This window comes from Lepidothrix coronata, unplaced genomic scaffold (assembly GCF_001604755.1).
Source record: "Lepidothrix coronata isolate B3197 unplaced genomic scaffold, Lepidothrix_coronata-1.0 Scaffold153, whole genome shotgun sequence".
In the NCBI taxonomy this organism is placed as follows: domain Eukaryota; kingdom Metazoa; phylum Chordata; class Aves; order Passeriformes; family Pipridae; genus Lepidothrix; species Lepidothrix coronata.
This window is the reverse complement of record NW_016690333.1, coordinates 38332-58789: the sequence shown is the minus strand read 5'-3', so window position 1 is coordinate 58789 and position 20458 is coordinate 38332. Positions and strand designations below refer to the sequence as shown.

The window sequence follows — 20458 nt, the reverse complement described above, 5'->3', positions numbered from 1 at the left end:
GACACAGTAAACTTTCTGCTAGAATTCATTTAAAAGTATTTCTGCTGGTGGGTGCAATGTGTTGGCATATATTTAATCCACATGCAAGTCTGGGAGAAGGCAGGTGGATGTTTCCTTGCATTATCAGGTAGAAATTAAAAGGAACAGATTGAGGCATGCTTGGATCAAGGGTATAAAAGCAAGTAGCTTTTATTCTCTAATACTTCATGATGAGCGTAGAAATTGTTTTTGAATAGGGAAATGACTCCATGAAACCCTGTTTTCCTGACTCTTGAGAAGAGTGACACAGACAGTAAAAACGAAGTGGAAAACAACTGTGCTAGAGCCATTATTCAAGATAATCAAAGAAGAAATATACTCTATCTTCTGGAGTTACACACACAGGTTGGTGATTTTAAAGGTGTCATGGATGTCTACAGCAAAGCTTTCCCTAACTAGACCTCTGTCTCCTTGCAGGGGAACAGTATCACCATATCAGTTCAATACATAAGGAATGTGTGCCAATTTATTACTTAGAAGCCAGCTAATATATTTCAGAAAGCAGACTACTCCTGTAAAACACTGCTTCTTCACAGTAATTTATCAGCAGTTTGCTCAGTGTAACAGGTTGGTCCCTATTTTTCTAATAAATGGCAGAGCAGTTTTCCCCATATCCAATCTCCTGTTGCTAATTTAATTAACTGGAAGCATGTGACTAGTTTCTCTTCAATAGTACACACTTTTTTCTTGAGAGGAACCTATCAATGCTTCCCATATTATTCTCCTGCCTATTTCCCCAAGCCCTCACATTATGCTTTAGGAACCAAGTCCATGTGTTCTGTCCCTTTGGCCTGTAGTTCCAGAAAGCTCTCATCTCTGTGGCACACAAGGGCAGACAGAAAAGACAGCCTGTCCTGACCCAGAAACACGTATCATGACTCACCACTGCACTTTCAACATCCAGTGTCTCATGCCTTCCAGAATGTATTTTCTGCCTGTGTATCTCCATAACTAATTAATTCTTAGCAGAGTGCTTACTAAGTAGATGAGGAAAGTGCTGTAGCTGCAGGCTGTATTTATGTTAATTGAGAGGTTTAGTCTCACACTAGTCAGCTTCTAACCTTTGTGACAGCAACATCTGAATCAATGCTCATCAGAAGTATTGCCAAAATACTTTTCCATGTTTGCCACTTCATTCCAAAACATGAAAATACAATTCCCCTGAAAATAAACAGCTTAGTGACCTCTGGTAGAACACACACCACTCTGAGACCAGAGCTCTGGATCACAGAGGCTCTGAGATGCTGATACACAGCCCAGGGCCTCGGCTGTGAGGGGCCAGAATTAGAAATTAGAGATTTTCAGGCTGATCCATGATCTTTACACTACCATGTTGTATGGCCTCAGGCAAGTGATGATATCCACCACCTCTTTTGTTATTTATCTACTAAATGAGTATTATATCACAAACATTCTCAGTGTGCATAAAGGAACATTCTGAAGATTCAAGATGGCAAAATCATTTAAACACAGGTATTCAACTGGCAGGCTAGACAACAAGGCAAGCTAAATTTCAGAAGCTGCAAAACAAAGTCATAGAAAGCACAGAGCTGGAATAAATTACTAGTCTAATTAAATTCTGTTCATGTAGCTTGAATTTCACACAGTGTTTATGAATAATTTACAGCAATTGAAAAGAATTGACTTCTGCTTACATACTTAACAAGTGAAGTCTAAGTTTCCTAAAACAGCTCATTTACCCAACCTGATTTTGTGGCAATCACAGCCAATGTCATGTATCTGGGGCCTTATTATGAAGCCATGGTGCCTCTATAGAAGTCTTCTCTTGCTTCTTTCTCAGGCTTTTAATAAAATCATAGTCATGTTACATTGCCATCAACAGTGTGTGATCCAAAAAGACCACTGGGTTATGCCATCACTTCCTGATAGTGGCAGGAAGGGTAGAATAAGTTATGAAGTAACATGAAGTCCTGTTAAACAGCATTACATGGGGAAGAAGTGCAAATGAAATTATATAGGCACTTCATAGGAACACAGTAATTCATGTAAGAGCAGTGAGGATCCCATAATCAGGTATACACAATGTTTTGGAGGGAAAAATACCTAATTAATCTCCAGTACTTTCAAGGTATGTTTTATTCATCTAAGCATATAGAATCAAAATTATTTTGAGTTTTAATTACTATTTACTTCATATATGCATCTTGGGAAAAATTCTATGTCAAGTCTAAATTGAAAATCACCTTACTCATGGCTCAGTTTTCAGTCATTTAGAATTTGTTTTCACTGCATTTAATGTCAGTGAGGTAAAATTCAAGTGGAATAGCTTTCCCCTTACTCTGAGCCTAGAGAAGAGACGGCTTTGAGGGCTGCAGGAAGGATGGAGAGGAACTTTGATCAAGGTCATGGAGTGACAGGGCAAAGGGAAATGGCTTTTCACTGACTGAGGGCAGGGTTAGATGGGACACTGGAAAGCAATTCTTCCCTGAGAGGGTGGGGAGGCCCTGGCACAGGTTGCCCAGAGAAGCTGTGGCTGCCCCATCCCTGGAAGTGTCCAAGGCCACGCTGGNAGGTTGCCCAGAGAAGCTGTGGCTGCCCCATCCCTGGAAGTGTCCAAGGCCACGCTGGACGGGGCTTGGAGCAACCTGGGATAAAGGAGGGTGTCCCTGCCCATGGCAGGGGATTGGAACTGGATGGTCTTAAGGTCCATGATTCTATGATTCCCAAATTGGAAAGATATTTTGGCCTCTGTGTATATTTTGACTGCAAACACAGAAGCAAGCTGCCCTGAATTATTCAGATTTTGCTTCTGAGCCTGCTTTCCCCATATCTCTGTTTTCAAACCTGTTGCATCAGTAAGACACAGTTCCTTGCATTTTTGCATGCTTTGATAACTGCCTGAAGCTTGTATCAAACTTGTGTTAGACCTGTTTGTATACAACGAAACAACAGTGATGTACAGATAAAACACTTAAATTGACTTTGAACTACGGGTATTTATTTCGTACAGTCAAAGGGAACAGAATCCACACACAGGAAGAACAAAGAGAGTTATAAGGCAGCATCAGAGGACAGTGTATCTGCAGAGTTAATCCCTGTACATCAGGAAAGCTGTTCGTGAAGAACTGCAAAAGAATTTGTTCTGACAAAGAAATAATCACAACAGCAAACCAAGCAGAGTCTGCTCTGTAGTGCAGAGGAGCAAGCACAGCACAGACACACCAGCACACTCGTGGGAGGTTTCACAGAGTGAGTTACAGTTCCCTCTCTCGACACTACAATACTGCAAAGTAAATTGTTTTATGCTTATGGAAAAATTAATCTTTTCTGTATTTCAGGGAGGCTGATTACTTTGGTTATAAATGTACTTCCACTTTTATCATGGTGCTCTGTTATTCTGAATACCCTGAAGAACAAATACAGGTTCTAAATGCTAAAGAAGTCCTTGACTTCAAAGAAGGCACAGTTTGTTCTGCTGGAGAATGTTTTCATCAAGCAGAAAAGACAAAATCCTTTACATGCTATTATAGTATAACTTTAAAAACAAAAATAGACCCGAGATGGCATTTAGTATTCCTAACAAGGTACCAGCCTGATCTGATATTATTAGATTGCCCTCTTTCTATGTTAAAAGTAACTAATAGGTCAATTTTCTCCATGTCTCACCATGGTGATACATGACAGGCTTTTTGCCCTGAAGCCAAGATCAGAGAAAGGCATAAATAGCTTTTGATGAAATTAAAGTCTCTGCTTTAGGGGGCTCACTGTTATTATTCTGTTATGGGTTTAAGCTCTCCCGTCCCCCCCCGCCTCAAATAATGATACTGTTGATATCTAAAAGCCTGCACTGAGATGGTAATTTATATGAGAGGATGGGTTCAGTGGAAAAACACAGGTTTACAGTACCTGACTCATTTGAAGCCACTGAGCAGTGCTAAACCCAGACATATTGTGATTGCCTTGCCCTCCCCAAAACCTGCAATAAATTCTGTACAGAAAGTCTTCCTTCATCCAGTCCTCATCACTGGATTGCAACTCGATAGGGCTGAGATCTTAATGGAAGGTTTCTACTCTTTTCCTTTGCATGCTGATAACACTGGCAGCTAACCCAGAGAGCACAAAGGATGTGAGAACAGCAACCTGGGAGAAAATGTTAAAGGAAATTTTTGTATCAGCAGGTATTCTATAATGTCACTATAATGTGATTAGGTGCACTGCATTCCCTTAGCTTTAGGTTCTTAAACACAGCTTGGGTTTCCTTAGCAATTTACTACAGAGAAAAGCTCTGGCTTCAAGAGCAGGAAATCTCACTTATATAAAAACTGTACTTACAGTCAGACCTGCAACATCTCTCATAATTACTAAGCCAAAAATACCCAGTGACTGGTTGTGCAGTGATCATTACAAACTAAATTAAGGTGCAGGGCTCTTTCCACTTCTGTACTCTATGCACTGACCACTGTGCACAGTCATGAGAGTTCTCTGATATTTATATCAAAATCTGTAAGAGTATTTAGTGCCTTGATTCCACTGATTTCAATCAGCTGAGTGCCATGGTGTATTCCTGGATCTGGCTACAGCTGTTGCATTACTATTCACCAAATGAGGTGTTGCTAAAGATATTATTGCATTATCACTCCAAAACAACAGCACAGAGGGATGTTCAGTGACTACTATAAGGTATCAGCCAATTGTTGATATGTTATCAGATTATCCTCTTGCTTTTTAAGAGTCAGTAACAATTCTATTCCACAGGTTTCAGTATCTTCATCACTCTTCCTGGCCCTAGAGCAGTACCAGTCTTTGATATCATTATTACTACATAACTGCACTCCTTTAAATCATCTGAGAGACAAGAGTCCTTTTTGAAAGAGGCAGTCTACGGGAAGGGAAAGATGCCTCAGATATTTTGACAACATGGACCATGACTGGCAGTTTCTGTGCAAGAATTTTTGGGGTTTGTTTCACACACTCACTGCTGCCTTTAACTGCTGTAAATCACCAAGGAAGGTGAATATAACTTCTGTGTCAATAACCCATTCTACCTTGAGTATGCATTTTCTTTTGCAACTACAGACATGAAAAACCACAGAATTTTAATGGAATAGTGCAACATGCACATTTTTGTTCAGCAAACTAGATTTTTTGAGAACCTTCAGTTTTCATGCTGCTTACTAATCTTGAATTGTCATCTGTGTAAAGTCAAAGACTTACAGACCCTCAGGAGAATGTTAATGTATAAATGTGCTACAAATCAATCAGAACGAAGTCGAGTGACTAACTGGAAATTAAGGATCAGATAAGTAGTCACTGACAAAGAAAAAACCACAAAGCTCAACAAATATTCACTGAATACTAATTCTGTTTTAAACTCTACTATTTGTAATGCAATGCAATCTTACCAGACAATCAGCTTTCTACTCCAGAACAGCATTTTAAGCATGCACCATCTACAAATCATCTCATCTTTTAAACACTTGAATGCATAAACAAATAGTTGCAAAACAGCAAGACATCTCACCAGCAGCTAATTTATTGTATGACTTCACTCGTCTCATGATGAATAATTCCCAAGTTGGATTTCCATTTTAAAGTATCTGTGGCTTTTATTACTGTCTCTTAGTTAAATCCTTCTTACTTTCACACAATAAAATGGTTCTAATTGCCTACTTGAGAAAAGACTTGACTTCACTAGGATTTATGGATGTAAATTTCTGATTAAAATTACCCTTCCCAAACAAACACCAACAGCTAACACAGCAATACAAATAGTTTTGTTCCACAGCAGTAGTCAAGAGTCTAGACCCCGACCTTCCTTGTGTCAGTAATAATCTGAAGAAATACACTTATTCTCTGAAGAAAACTGAGTCACTTCTAAGTTTCTCTCTTGGGTCAATTGGTAAATTCATTTAAGCAGCCTGTACTGAAGAGGCAGGGCAATCCTTATCCTAAAACAAAGGCCAGTGAAAATAGGAAGCCTCCCACGGACTTCATGGCCTTTGGATGCAGCCCTAAAGCAGAGAAATAAGGACACCAGGAGGGATTATATCCTAGTTAGAATGATCTTCTGGACACTCAGGCAAACTTTCATGGTTCAACAGGAACAGTATCAAGCTAAGTCCATCTAATAATTTCTGAACACTGCTATCTTTAATATTATTTGACAATCAACAAGACATCACATAACATAGACTACGTGACAGAAAAATGGGAATCCAGTAACTTTCTCTAAATCCTGTGTTACTGTGACTTGAAACACTTTAAAATGGAAAATCTCACTGCAATTACAATATTCTCTAATCAGTATGTTCTTTTAAATTCAAACTGTCTGCTCCTGCAGAAAGTGTTAAGAAATAAATCCTGTTCAAGGAACGATACTCAGCTTTTAGAACAAAGAAATACTTCTTTTACACAGTTCATGGAGACCTATTAAAACACTAAGCCTTTCTCTGGCTGTTCTCACAAGCACTAGAATATAAAGCCCTCAATTTTGGGGTTATCATGCAGAGAAGCAGTCCTGTACCAACCAGCCTTGAGCAGCAAAGGGGAACACCAGCACAGATATAACTCATTGTCTCCTAAGACTGCAAAGATGCTTTTCAGCTCTGACACATGAATGGCAACTGAAAAGATCAGTACTTGTACTTTAATACAGCTTTGAAAGGAAACCAGGTGTCTTCCATGTTGGCTTTAGAGAGTCTGCATTAATTTGTGAATTAATTTGCACAATGAAAATGTGCATGAAAACAAATGCAGATGCAGAGTGAATAAAGCCAGATGAAGGGTATGCTGGGGATGTGCCTCTTATACAGAGATCAAAACTGCCATGTGATAATATATTCAGGTATCTAACATAAAACATTTGGAAAGGTGTCCCACGGTTGAGGTTCCTCTGTGAATTTTCCTTGAAATATTTTTATTTTGAATGTCTCTTACTGGATTCAAGCCTCATTTCATGGCAGATTTTCTAGACAGAGGACAAATGGATTCTCCCATAAGCCTCTGGAGAAAGTAATATTCTTCCACAGAAAACTATTCAATCTTCCATTTTCAAATGCCATGTAGGCAGTCCACCTTTCTGACACTCTCGAGCTAAACATTCATCCTCAATGCTCTCTTGGGTCGGGAAGTTTCCTCAGGAAACCTCAAAGGTAACAACTGGTCATATACTGGTTTAGTGACAATCAATCAAATGTCAGACTCTGAAGGGGGAGATGTTAGGGCTATGGAGTTAAAAATAAAAACCTCCCAAAATGGAACAAATATGCACACCAACCTTTCTTCAGTTTGGTTGCATTTAGTCCTCAGCTATGACACATTTTCTGTGTATCATATTAACTTAAGAGTCAGCCCTAAGTTATTTTTATACCTGCAAAAATATCCCCCAAATGATAATGCCCTGAATGAGTAATATTTCAGCAACACTTTGCAACTGAATAAGCAGCTCTTGCACTACTGTATCCCTGAAGATACCAGCCAGACATTTCCTTTGTGAATTACCAGACAGCTCATGGGAAGCGAGCAGGCGTGACAAATGAGCTGGAGTTTTCTAGACTGTGCTTTACAACAGACATATTTACACATTTCACAACCTACTGGTAGGGACGGTGCATGCTACTGCCAAATGTTAGATGAAATGTTATCAAACAGAAGTCTCCCAGCAAATTCCCATCATGTTCACTACTCAGATTAGCCTGCCATGTGTAATTTTTCATGGTTATGTCCTCAATCAGGATTTTAAAGCTATTGTTACTGTTTTAATTACCCTTTTTTAACTCACCACTACATGAAAAGTACGTATTTTACACGAACAAAGAAATTACAGAGTGCCTGTCTACAGACTTGTGCCACTTAAATTTTTAAATGACTCCATAAGCTTATTTAATAATTAAATTTAAAAATACCCCGCATCAAAAACATAAATCTCACAGAATTGTTGCAGCACCTTCTGAACAACAAAATACAACAGATACAGACACAATCAGCAGAGCTATTACAGATTATGCATCTTAAGTGATGTGTCAGGCTCAGAGCACTTCACAAACACATAAACCACAAATATTAATCTGGTGGTGGTATATAACTATGGGGTTTTTTTCATATGATAATGCCTGTTCACACCTCCAAAAGTACTTCTGCCTCTTTATCAGCATCTTAAATATAAAGGTCTAGGAAACAGTGCTTTGGACAGGAGGCTTATAATTTGTCCAGGCTGTGAGCACAGTAGTTTCTTTACATGTCTTTAAGGAGAGTGGAGCAATTAGAAGGAAAGAAAATAAACAAAAAAAATCCACAGTCAACAATTTTAACTTACTTTAAAAGTGAATTATGATTTGATTGTCTTTGATACACTTCCAATAACCTCCCAAAAGCCTAGAAGCTTCCAAGGTTTGCTAGCCACAACCATGGCACTGAAACTAAAGCTTATGTATTAAAAGCTACTCTGAGGAAAAGATCTAAGTTGTTTTCAATTTTAATGTATGCGTTTCACTCTGCACTTGTTAGTCACACATTTAATGCACCTAGGAAACAGAAAAGGTTTTCTAAGACTGAAAAAACACATTTATTATTAGTATTTTCAATAGATATATTTAGTGGAGAAATGTGTGGATAACTGGATCCTGGAGTTTCTGAATAGCAGGGGCTCTGGAGACAACTTATGCACAATAAAAAGCTGCATACATTAATAACTACAGAACATGTTCAAACTTGATTTTACACTTAAAAGTACACATTTTTCAGAAGTTTCAAAATGGGGAAAGAAATTTTGCTCCTACCTCTTCCAAAGCCCATAATGAATCAACCACAGGCTTGATCTTCTTACTGTTGTATAGATTTAGCAGTTTGTCCATCACACCCTTGATCAGGCCACTTCGATTCTGTTTGAAAAGTAGATTCAACAGGGAAAATCCAGCAATGACTTTGTTCTCCTCATACAGCTTGATAGGATTTACTTTCTCAACCTGCCACCACTGGAAACCAATAAACAACAGCATGGTTAGAAAAACATTTTTCACAGGAAAGTTCACAAGGAAACTGTCTGGGCAGGTGTGATAAACGACTCATCTGTCAGATCTGGAGCAACAGACGAGAGAAGCAGCAAAAATTTGAATTAAGGATGAGGCAAAAAAAGTATGCAGCTGACTGACATGCAGAAATAAAACACAAACTTGTCTTTCCTGAGGCCAGGGTGTCAGAAGGATGGTGAACAGATTTGGGTTTAGGATGTGAGTCAGGAAGTAACGAGTTTGGACGTCCCTTCTTACTTTTGCTATCCTTTGTTATCTCAAGACAGCCACTCAAGCTCTCCAAACATTCACAGACAACTCTTGACTATTACTCTTCTCTCAAAACCAAGGGAACCAGACACTGCTTATCAGCTCCCAGTTACTTTACACCCGTTATTATGTTTGTGATACTTGAGCAAACCTCATAATATCTAATGAAAGGATTTTATCTCATTTAGCCCAAGAGCATTATTGAGACTGAGATGCCACTTACTTGCAAATTTTATTTGAATGGGTAAATTTTTAATTATAATTTTCATACAATTTTGATGAGTTAATTTTGCAGCACAATTACATAAAGAAACTAGTTATACTTTCATACATTTTATATGCTTTTTAAATTAATTCAATTTCTTCATATTTATTCAGTCAATAAATACCAGTACTATCTGAAAACCATTTCAGTCAAAATTTATTTAATAGGGCCAACCTACCCTACAAATTACATGCATCTGGATATCCTGACATTAACAGTAAAAAGGCTGCATAGCAAAGATAATCTTTAGTTCATAAACACATGACAATAATAAGGATTGTCCCACTATAACCAATAAGGATGCAAAGAACAGTTCCTTGCTACAGTCTCTGAATTATCTTGTTTTCAACTACACAGAGACTTTTGAAGCCAATTCCTCCTGGGAAGGAGTTGTTGCTGGAAGCTGTAAGTGAGCTCTTGGCAGAGAGATCATATGACAGATCTTCAGACAAGACTTTCCCTCTGTTTTTCTTGTATAAAGGAATCACTTTCACTCCTGGATAACTTTTTTCTCACCAGCAGTTTGTTTGATATATTTGTCCCCTTTTTGATCTCTAGGATTTCTGTGCAGATTTTTGTAGTTAGCTGAAGAAAAAAAATTAACATTTGAACTTTGAATTTCCCAGCATCATCAATTAGGAAACAAATGCCACACCATCATCTCTTTGATGTCACTTGAAATGAACGTAGAGAACAGAAAAATGCATTTCTGTAATGAAACAAACTTCTGAAAAGCTGGAAATGACTGGAAACAGGCCCCATCTTGAGACATATTTCCTTTAATTCAGTGCACTGTCGTGAGAGTGTCTTCAGATATGAGCAATCTGCAGGGTACAGTTATTCATATCCATGGAAATTATATTCTGCCTTAAGTAAATAAATAATGCAGCCTAAACTTAGCTGTATAACAGATCTATATCTGATAACTAACAATTTCAATATGCACACAGATCCAATTGCTGTCTAGCTGTCCTGTCAAATGTAAACACGGCACAAAAACACCCTCTTTAGCAATATCAGGAGTAACAACTCAGTAGAGACAAATGAAAATTATGAAGATGAAAATGCTACAGCAAAGACTGAAGTTGGTGGACAGAGCAGAATCACAGCACTGGGACACTTACTGATTTTGCAAAACTGAAGAAGCTTTTTGTCTCCCCAGTAACCATATTAGATGAACCTGTAAAAGAGGAGTACATTCACACACAGCTTATTACATGCTAAAAGCAAACCATTTTATTATATGTAAAATAATTTCCATGACTCATATTTAGGGGAAAAAAAATGCCCAGGTTTAAAAGGGATTAGTAGAAATCCATATACTTTGGGAATAATTAAGAGGGCAAGGTGACTGAGCCCTACAAGTTTATAGGAATTTCAGATGACACTGACAATCTCCCAAGTCTCCCAATGGCAGGGACAATGCTGTCCCCTCCAGCAGCAGCTGGGCCTGCTTTACCCACACAGAACAGGGCAGCCTGGCAGAACTGGCAGGGAAAATGTGTCTACTCCATCTGTGGGACAGTCCACAAACAGGAATGAAAATCTGAACAGAAGCCTGGGCTTGAATTCCTCAAAGTCGTGTCAGATAAAACCGAGAGTATTCTCCCTGAAATTGCCCTTCAGCCTCCCCTCCCACAAAAACTCCACTGCAGTTTCCTTGGCCACACAATGATTCCTCTGGTGTGTGGAATGAGAGATCTGAATTTTCTCCCACACTTCTCCTGTGTCACCCAATGATGTTTTAACAAGCTGAAACCTTACGTTCAGTTTCACTTCTGGATTTACATTTTTTTAATTTTTTTTTTTAAAGACTTTCTTTGCATTACCTGTTGTTTCTCAATACTTTAGTCCACGCTCAGCTTCACTAAAATCCTTGCATGGAAATGGTTAAATTGAGAAAGCATAACATGTCAGTCACCAGTTCTGGAAGGAGTGGCATGGATGATTCCAAGCTTTGCAAAGCTTTAGTTATGAAACACATCCTGTATTCAGGACGTATTTCCACTCACCATATAAAATGTAAGTCCCAAGTGGTTTGAGAAGACTGAGGCCTTTCCCAGTATTTTCTCCACAAAGACAGTCCAAAACAATATCTACTCCATCTGTTGAGATTCTAAAGAGCAAGAAAAAAAAAAAAATCTTACTTTGCAATAAGATCCACAGGGCTGGTCAGCCAGCATGACACAGGCTGATTGTTAACGTAACACCAACATTGTCCAGGTACTTTAGAAAGAACTCTGAGGATGAGACTTTGACTACATGAAAACTTTACTCTCATCAAAAGACATTTCCAACTCATTCAGTGGTGGAATGCAGGTTTGTCAGGCTAGGCAAGCTCTTAGGGTTAGAAGAGGGGGAAACCATCTTGTTCCTCCTTTTTGAGGGCTTTCAGTAAAATTATGTTATCAAAAACCAGGTGATAAAGTTCTTTTTTTGAGTGAATGCAAATGTCACAGAATGTTACTTTTTTTTTTGGTCAATGAATATTATAGAGAAAAGGTATATTTCTCTTATACACATATTCTGGTATTTTTCTGAATTTGTAAGGAAATGGATCTTCTTATCCCAGTTCTCAGACAAACTGACTTGTAAAGTTATTTAGAGAGTCCTGTATTTCAGACTTCATATCAACTACATGTCAGCAAAGAGTTAAATCAAAGAGAAGTCACCAAGAGCTAGAAATCCTCAGGCCATATTAAAGAAAGTAGAAAATATTTATACTGTTTCAATAAACAGCATACTTATAACTTTCCAACAGCGTTGTGAATGCAATGTCAATATGATGCTAAAGAACTAAAAAAAAAATGCCCAAATTTCCTGATTTAGGAAAAGAGGTAAAGCTTTATGGTTTGTAATGCATCTGTTTCCTCACAAAACAAAGGTGAGACTCAGACATCCACTGGTTACAAAGACCACTATAACTGAGCAACTTCACACCTTGGCACTGCTGCCACAGGTAGGGCAATAAATTGTTCTTGTTCAGGCCAATGGATGAGCCCTTGCTGGAAAGGAATAAAAACTTTACAATCAAACAGCTTTTGGTGGCTTCCCCAGTTGAACCGATTCCTCATCTCTTAGAAACAGTTTCACATTCACATCATCTCTGATGGGTCTTTTTGTTTGTTCATTTGTTCATCTGCTTGGAGTTTTGGGGTTGGGTTTTGGTTTGGTTGTTTTTTGTTTTGTTTTAAGGGAGGTTTATTGTTGTTGTTTTGGGTTTTTTTTAACTTTTCTCCCTAGTGAAAGCCTTTCCCTGGAATATGTTGGTCACCTGCAATAAAGCAGGTTCTGCTCACACACTTTTAAGAAAGGAACACGTTACAGAGCACAGTACACAGCTAATATCCATCAGAGCAAACAACTACACCACTCCCTCGCTGCCTCTGCTAAAGGACAATTTGTTGTAACAGCGATCACAGAACTACCACTGTACTTTCATTAAAAATATTTTCATTTTCACTTTGAAAATGCACAGATCTGAGCAACAAACCAGAGTAGTGGCAGATTCTATAGGGTACCACTTCTGTCTTGCGATCAGGACTATTTACTGTGTTAATATTATACAGCTCTATACCAGGAAAGAAGCACCAACTGGCTTGTTGCTTTTATGTTTTGCCTTTTGCAGCCACTGGTTCCCTGCCTCATTGGCCTATTGCAAGGTGAAAAGGTATGTGAAAATGCAAGATCACCAAAAGGGATTTTAACAGACAACAGAGCAGAATTCCACCCACCCCTTGGTAGCCAGGTCTTGTGATTTCAGCAGCTGTGATCTGTTACACAGCCAGGGGTGGTGTCAGGGAACTGTCCCAAAAAGAACTACCCTGCAGAAGGGCAGAAGCAGCCCCAGGTTGGTTACCTGCAACCAAAGTCACCAGAACCTAAAGGGACTTTATTCACTTCCTAAGCACCAATTTCTGTCATATCTGCTCCCCCCATACCCAGATCAAATCTTGTGCTGCCCCAGCCAAGAGACAGGACTGAGGTTGGTGCTGAGCTCTGATTAATGTTTGCAAGTGTTCCCTCTTGGTTGTTTGTCAGGTGGGGATTGCCAGAACTCAGTCTTCATCTCACTACTGCAATTCTCCAGGGGCACCAAAACACTCAGGTTATGTGTACTTCCCCAAGAGAAAGGTTATCAAAAGGCTGAAAACCATGCTACAGTTATTCTGAGCTCTAAGGAAACGGTAGAAGTGTCATCTGCTCAACAAATACTATCTTTTTTTTTGGTGAAAATTCCCATATGGAAAATTTTTTCTTCAATATAAAATGTCCTTTGTGATGGATAATTTCAAACGTTCTCTTCAGCCCTGGGGAGTGCTCCAGAAACAGCAGCAGGACACTCTGATTTCTCCTGCAACATCAGCCTGGGTTGCCCACAGCTCAGACAGAAGTTCTGCCACCTGCATCAACATCAATATCTAAAAACAGTCAGACAAATAGGAAAACAAAGTATTTGAAAGCACATAAACAGAAACACACATGATGGCTTCAAAAGGCAACAGGATGATTTTAATCTGAATGCAAACAAACAAAATCTAAGGATCTGAAACTAAAGCAGGCATCATGTGCTCCAGTATCAATCCCTGGCAGAGGATAAAAACCCAGGCAGATAGAAACACACCAGAGAACTCCAAAACCTGGATACCTTACAAATCCACTGAAAACATCTTATTTGGTGCATTGCAGTGAGCAAGTACAGATGCAAATCAAGGCAAAGTACATCCTGTTGTTAAGACGTTTAGTATTTTTCACATAATTTACTTTGCTCACAACAGATGTCCAAGTAGAAACATGGACTAAAAAAGCTTATGTTGCTTATAAAGAAATAGGGAGATGCTTGCTATCTTGTCTCTAGTGGGCAGATGGAATATCTGGAATAAACTACACCTCCCAAACTCACAAATGTAATTATTTCCCATAAACAGGATCAGCCTGGTGCCTTTAATAGTATTTTGCCAGATACTATACAGACCTTACTCAGGAAAATACAAGATTACCTTTTCACTTCTTGAACATAGTCTGCATTTCTGTCAAACAGGTGAGTTACCGAGTTTTTGATTGCTTCATGTTTGAAAGATGAAGCTGTTCCAAAAACAGTAACATTGGGAATGGTTGAACAGAGCTGAGCAACAGCTTGACCCTGCAAACACATTATTATGTTAGTTCACTGACATGGAAACTGGTTGACAGACTTTGCAGCTGCCAATTCACTCATGACACAGCAAAATCCAAGACCAAACATGTGCAAGGACTTCCCAAACTAGTTTCCTTCCAATGAAATGCAGTTCAGCCACAGGAAAGGGACACTTAAATCACAAAGATACTCTGAAGACAAAACAACTGCAGGGATAAAAGTCATTTAATGTATCAAAAAATGTATTGGAAAAGAGTTTTCTTATGTTTTCAGGAGGAGAGAGTAAGTTGCTATAAGAAATGCTGCACAGTAAAAACCATTTGGGTTACCTCTTGTTAATAACAATAATTATTACTGATTATTCAAAATGCAGGAATAGCCTCGAGTCCCACCAATTGGTCTGCTTAGGCCAGTGCCCCTGCCTGAAAACTGGTCACCAGCAAAGGGGCTAAAATGGCCTAGAGCACATCCAGGAAAATCATTCTCCTGGTCTGAGCAGGAACCTGCTGGGATCCATCAGATGCTACGTCAGCATTTATGTGGGACTTGGGGCATTGGAGAATTTGTGCAATCAAACATCCATACTTCAAGTTTGCAGCTTTGGGCCCTGCATTTTAACCTCTAATGTCACGAGGCTGAGAGAAGAAGGGAAGGAAGCACTGCCTAACAGCTGAACCACCTAGATTTGAAAAACAGATCCCAACAGGTCATCTTTATACAGCCCCAGGTTTTGTTTTACTGTTAACACACTAACAACAGGAAGACAGGCTTTTGGTAGCCACATCCTACCTCTTCTTGTAACCCCATTATTCCACCGGAGCTTGCACGGTTACATGGATATGCCCAGAAGGAAAAAAAAATGGCACTGTCATTCTAAAAACAATGTCTGGATGGAATTAATCACATTCTGACTTATATTTACAGTCAAAAGACTGTAATTTGCAAACTGTATGCATGACTAGTAAAATCACCCACGGATAAACACATTTCTGTTCACTCCAAGCAGAAACACTGATTATTATTTGTACATACCAGTAATTAGACTTGGGTTTTATTTACTGTAGAATAATTAGCTAACCCTGCACACCCTGGGGGCCTTGGCATCCTCACACATACTGCTGAATGTAACTGCTAGTGACAATCCTCCAAGCTGAACATCACAAGAGAGGGCAGCATTATTTATATGTGGTGGCATCCAGGAGTTTCAGACTGGTTTCCTACTGGATTAGTCAGTAAACACATACACAGCAGGGCACAGCCTAAGTGATCCTTCAGACAGGTACCAACAGACACAGGGAAGAGAGCAAGAGAAGGGATCCATTCTCTTCCCTATTTTATAGATGAGGAATGGAATACCACAGCAGACTTGTCTAACAGCTCAGAGAAACTCAGAGCAGGACCGAGGTAGGAATCCTGATTCCTGGCATAGTAATCCAACAGCAAACTAAAATGTCCTTTTCTTTTTAAAATCATCCACTGTTATCCTGGTTTGCAATCCTTAATCTCTTAAAAATCATAGGAAAATCCATTCCTAAGGGGCCTCATCTCACAACATGTTCTGTCTTTGGGGAGCAGAAAATGTTTCACTCTTTTCATACTTCATTTCTCTATTACTTACCATGTCATTCTAAATCCCTCCCAGATTTTAGCCTCCACAAATAATGTAACATAAACTACAAGAAAAAAAAAAATTTGGATTTTGTATATGTCCTTTTCTTGGTCATTTTCACTAGCAATCCTCTTTTCCCACTTTCTGTGTCTCCCAGAAACCCATCACCCACAGTGATTTAGATAAATCAGTATTTTATAATGCATGCTAGTTGAATGAAATTCTGACATTATTGATCTATTCTCTAATTAGTTTTCTGCGTTTTCAATCCATCTTGGGAAGATGAGGAATAATGAATACATCCTGAATCAAAACCACTGAATGTTTAAAAGGTCAAATATTCAAGAAGAAAGCACGCTGATTTTTATCCTGCAGAAGACGATTAACATTTAACAAACTGACAGTCAGATGAATAGGAAAAAGGCACAAAAACCCCAGGATGTGAATAACCTATTTTCCTCCTGACTCCGACTCGTTAGTACACCTCTCCCTCCCCCCCCAGAGATAAGCTTATCTAAAATCCCAGATCAGAACACTTTCCAGCTTTCTGTAGATTTTTGAAGTCTAAAACTGACTCATATGACCAGCACTTTTATAATTGGATGAACAACACCACTAAAGTATTTTGAGGCACTTCCATGAAACATTCTTCTACAGTTTTCTGAACACCTCAATTTGACATTGATTTGTACTTATTTTTGTGCAAAGTACTCTTAGCAGTTGTATCTCAGAAATCTATGAATAAAGGCTGATATTGGACTTTTCATGCTTTCCCCGCCAAAACAGGAGAACTGAACTCAACCTACGAACTCAAACACTTCCCTAATTTCTGTGGAATTCGACTAAGCTCCAAAACAGCACTGTGGCTATGCAAGTCACTCTTAAGTCTCCTTCCTAATCCCTTGAATCATGTAGCTGCCTCTGGATTAGCCGCTAGTGTTTAGAGGGTTATACATTTTAATTGCAAGCCTGTAAGCCCCAGGCTTCAGAATGTCCCCGGTTCACAAATGAAGCACAAAGGGGTTTGCTGCTGGAAGGACGAGCATCCTCTTCCCAGGGCTGTAGAGGAGCAGGAAAGGTATCCATGTTGTCCCCCTCCACACTCTCACCTTTGATCACAGGGGCACACCAGCCTTGTCCTGCCTCTTGGATCCTAAAAACTGCTTTGTGGGAGACAAAGACAAGAGAGATTTCTGTCTCCTCCCTGCCCAGAAAAAATCACATCACTCTGCTTCCAGCTTCTGGAGACCACAGGGATTTGGAAGAAGGAACTGTGTTATCAGAAACAGTGTATGAGCTCTAAAAACCTCCCAAGAAGGTGGATAATTCCATAAGCATGATTTGAAAAATTAGAACAACATTCTTCACACATCTAATTTTTCATATACCATGCAAATTTCTACAAGTAAGTACTGACTAGATTCTTGCTTCCTGAACACAGAAAAACTAATTAAGTTTTAATGGCAAAAAATAATTATCACTTGGACAATTAATTTTACCTTTAACGGAATTTAGCAGTCTTTGGGAAAATAAAATCAATCAATTACTCAAGGGATAGATATGGGTATAAAATATTCCCTAAAAGTGGAATTAATCTCCTTTAAAATATTAATATATTTTATATACTACTTATCATAGAGTCGTTACGGCTGGAAAAGACCTGTAAGATCATCGAGTCCAGCCACCAAACCCAGCACCACCACCATGTTCACCATTAAACCACGTCTTCAAGTGCCACAACCACATTTTTTGAACACTTCCAGCGATGCAGGACATCACATGGTGAATCCTCAAAGAAATTAATATCTTGGATTAAAGCATTTTTTGGAAATGAAGCACGTCTCCTACTGCTGGATGTGTCTCTCTAGCTTCACAGTCTGTTCAGTGGATTCCTTTTCAAGGTATCTGGTCAATCTATAAAATCAGTATGTTGAACCTCATCTACACATATATTATTTCTGTAAATTATTATAAATTGATATCCTAACAGTAGTTTCAGACCCTCTAAAAACCCCCCTGAGATTTCTTTCTATTCCATTGCATTAAAACTCAACTCTAAACCTGCAGGAGTGGAAACTTCTCATACCGAGATAATCACATAAAAGAATGGAAAAGTAGATTTCTAGGAAGCAAAAATTAAATAGACTGTTTTGTGCATTTAAACAATTTCAAAGTTAAAAAAAAGGCATTGATATTTAAAAGTCAATACAGAAAGCATGAACAGAAGAAAACTTACTAACTTCCAATTTACTAATCTAATTAGCTTATTAGCACTAATGTAATGCTGGATAAATATAAATAAGGTGTACAATTTAGTAGATTTCCAAAAGGGTCTGATCTAATGCCACCAGCCAGACCTCAGTCTGAGGTGCAAGCTGCACACTGAATTACAGCAGGTATAGGGCAGAATACTTTCAAGAAAGCATCTTTTTTGCTATTATGTAAACTGAGGTCAGATTTATAGCAAGAAAGAATAAACCATGTAAAAGACACCACCCTGCAAAACTACATCTATTAGAAGCAATAGCATCAGTAAAAAATTACCATTTCTGTGATATATTTTTGCAGTCCAAAGGTGCTACAGCGTTTTTAAAAATAGCATTCAGGCTTAATCTTGCACGAGAAACTTGTCTGGAACTGAACGTGAGGAGAATCCCTGTTTCCAAAATGCTTTGATTCCGCACAACCACACCTGAAGGTGAGTACACAAACACAGCAAGCAAACTGCAAGAGAAAACACCCACTAATCTCCTGGCATCAAGGCAAACTCTTCTCCGGTGTTGGGTGAAGTCTCATACACAGCACTTCATCTCCTGAAGGTGTCATTTTCCCAATTACAGCAAAGGAAATGGGAAATCAAACACTGGGGTGAACACTGCAGTGTGGACAAACTGAAATGTGATTCTTGGACGAGCCTAAGGCAGCATCTGACACGCTCAGTGCACCACAGCAAGTTTTAGAGTAGAGGGATGGGAAGAGTCACCACTAAACCATGCTCTGTTCTACCCTTTAAAATATTTTCTGCAACAATTAGCAGGGTGTGTTTTCCTACCCCTTTGTAGACTTGTGCAGCTGAGGTGAATCAAAAACTCAGGGCTGAATCTGCACGTGGCATAAACCCTCTGCAGTTCAGTGGAGCTACACCACCACACCCCAGCCCAGCCTAGCCCAGAGGATACACACTCTCCTTGGGAGGGCAGAACAGCCAAGGAAGAGTTAAGCACTGTCTGTGACCTGACTCAGCAGGTGACTCGGGGAAAGGACAAGTGCTCTAGGGAGTGCAAAAAGAAAGGCCTTCAAAGACTGCAGCTTGCTTTGGTCAGGGAAATTGCTTTTTGTGTATGGCTCACTGGGCTTTTGTGTTTGATTAACAGATTATGCTCTGAGGCAGTGTCTGGAAATAGCCTCAGCCCTGGCACTGGGGCTCTCCTGCGCTGCTGAGGGAGCACATCCCCTGCTTTGGAGGCATACAGCAGCACAGGGCAGCTCAGCTCAGCCTCCTCATACCCTGTCTGGCTTTAAGTGAGAGAGCTTGGTACTTCAAGCAGCCTAGGCTTGGTTAAACACAGCTCTGTGTGAGCTGATTTATTCCCTTCCTCGGCTGCCGGAGATGAAACAAGAGGAAAGCACTTTATCAAATGCAGAATGGCTACGAACTGCTAATATGAAAAATAGCAAGTGCAGTCCTGGGAGGTATCAGGTAAAGGTGTCAGCAAAGTGGGCTGTACTAATGCTGTTGCACAGTGTGCTGGCCAGGACCACCACAGGAGCAGAGTAAATCCTAATTATTCACATTCAAGGAGTTCTGACTCGAACACAAGAGTGCTATTTAATGTGCTGCTACCTGCTAAGTGCCGACAGAGTAGTCTACCCATACAATGTTTAGAAGGATCAGGAATGCTGTGAGATCTATTTTAAAAGGCTCTGGCTTTCATACCAGTTTAGTGCTGCTTTTTGCTGTCAACCAGCTCAGAGCCAGGAAACACATCTGCCTGGAGCAGTGGCTGCAGGATGACCCAGTAAACAGACATCTAGCCTTACAAAAAAGGGGTATGAGCAAACAAACCTGCTTTTGGCCTGAAAAATACAGGCTCTGCAGGAGAGATTTGATTGTGAGCTTGCTGTAGCCACAAAAACATACACATCCTATCCAAAAGATCTGAAAGAAG

The 20458-nt window shown here is 39.4% G+C and overlaps 1 protein-coding gene across 1 annotated transcript in view; it reads right to left on the bottom strand.

Annotated features, from left to right (window-relative positions):
• Positions 1–20458, bottom strand: part of VAT1L (vesicle amine transport 1 like) — a 55210-nt gene that overhangs the window by 21177 nt on the left and 13575 nt on the right. Inside the window, exons 4-7 of the mRNA XM_017828830.1 lie at positions 14544–14686; positions 11556–11659; positions 10668–10723; positions 8778–8972 (exon numbers count right to left, since the gene is read on the bottom strand). Coding sequence (XP_017684319.1) covers positions 8778–8972; positions 10668–10723; positions 11556–11659; positions 14544–14686 — 498 coding nt within the window. The remainder of the gene's footprint in view (positions 1–8777; positions 8973–10667; positions 10724–11555; positions 11660–14543; positions 14687–20458) is intronic.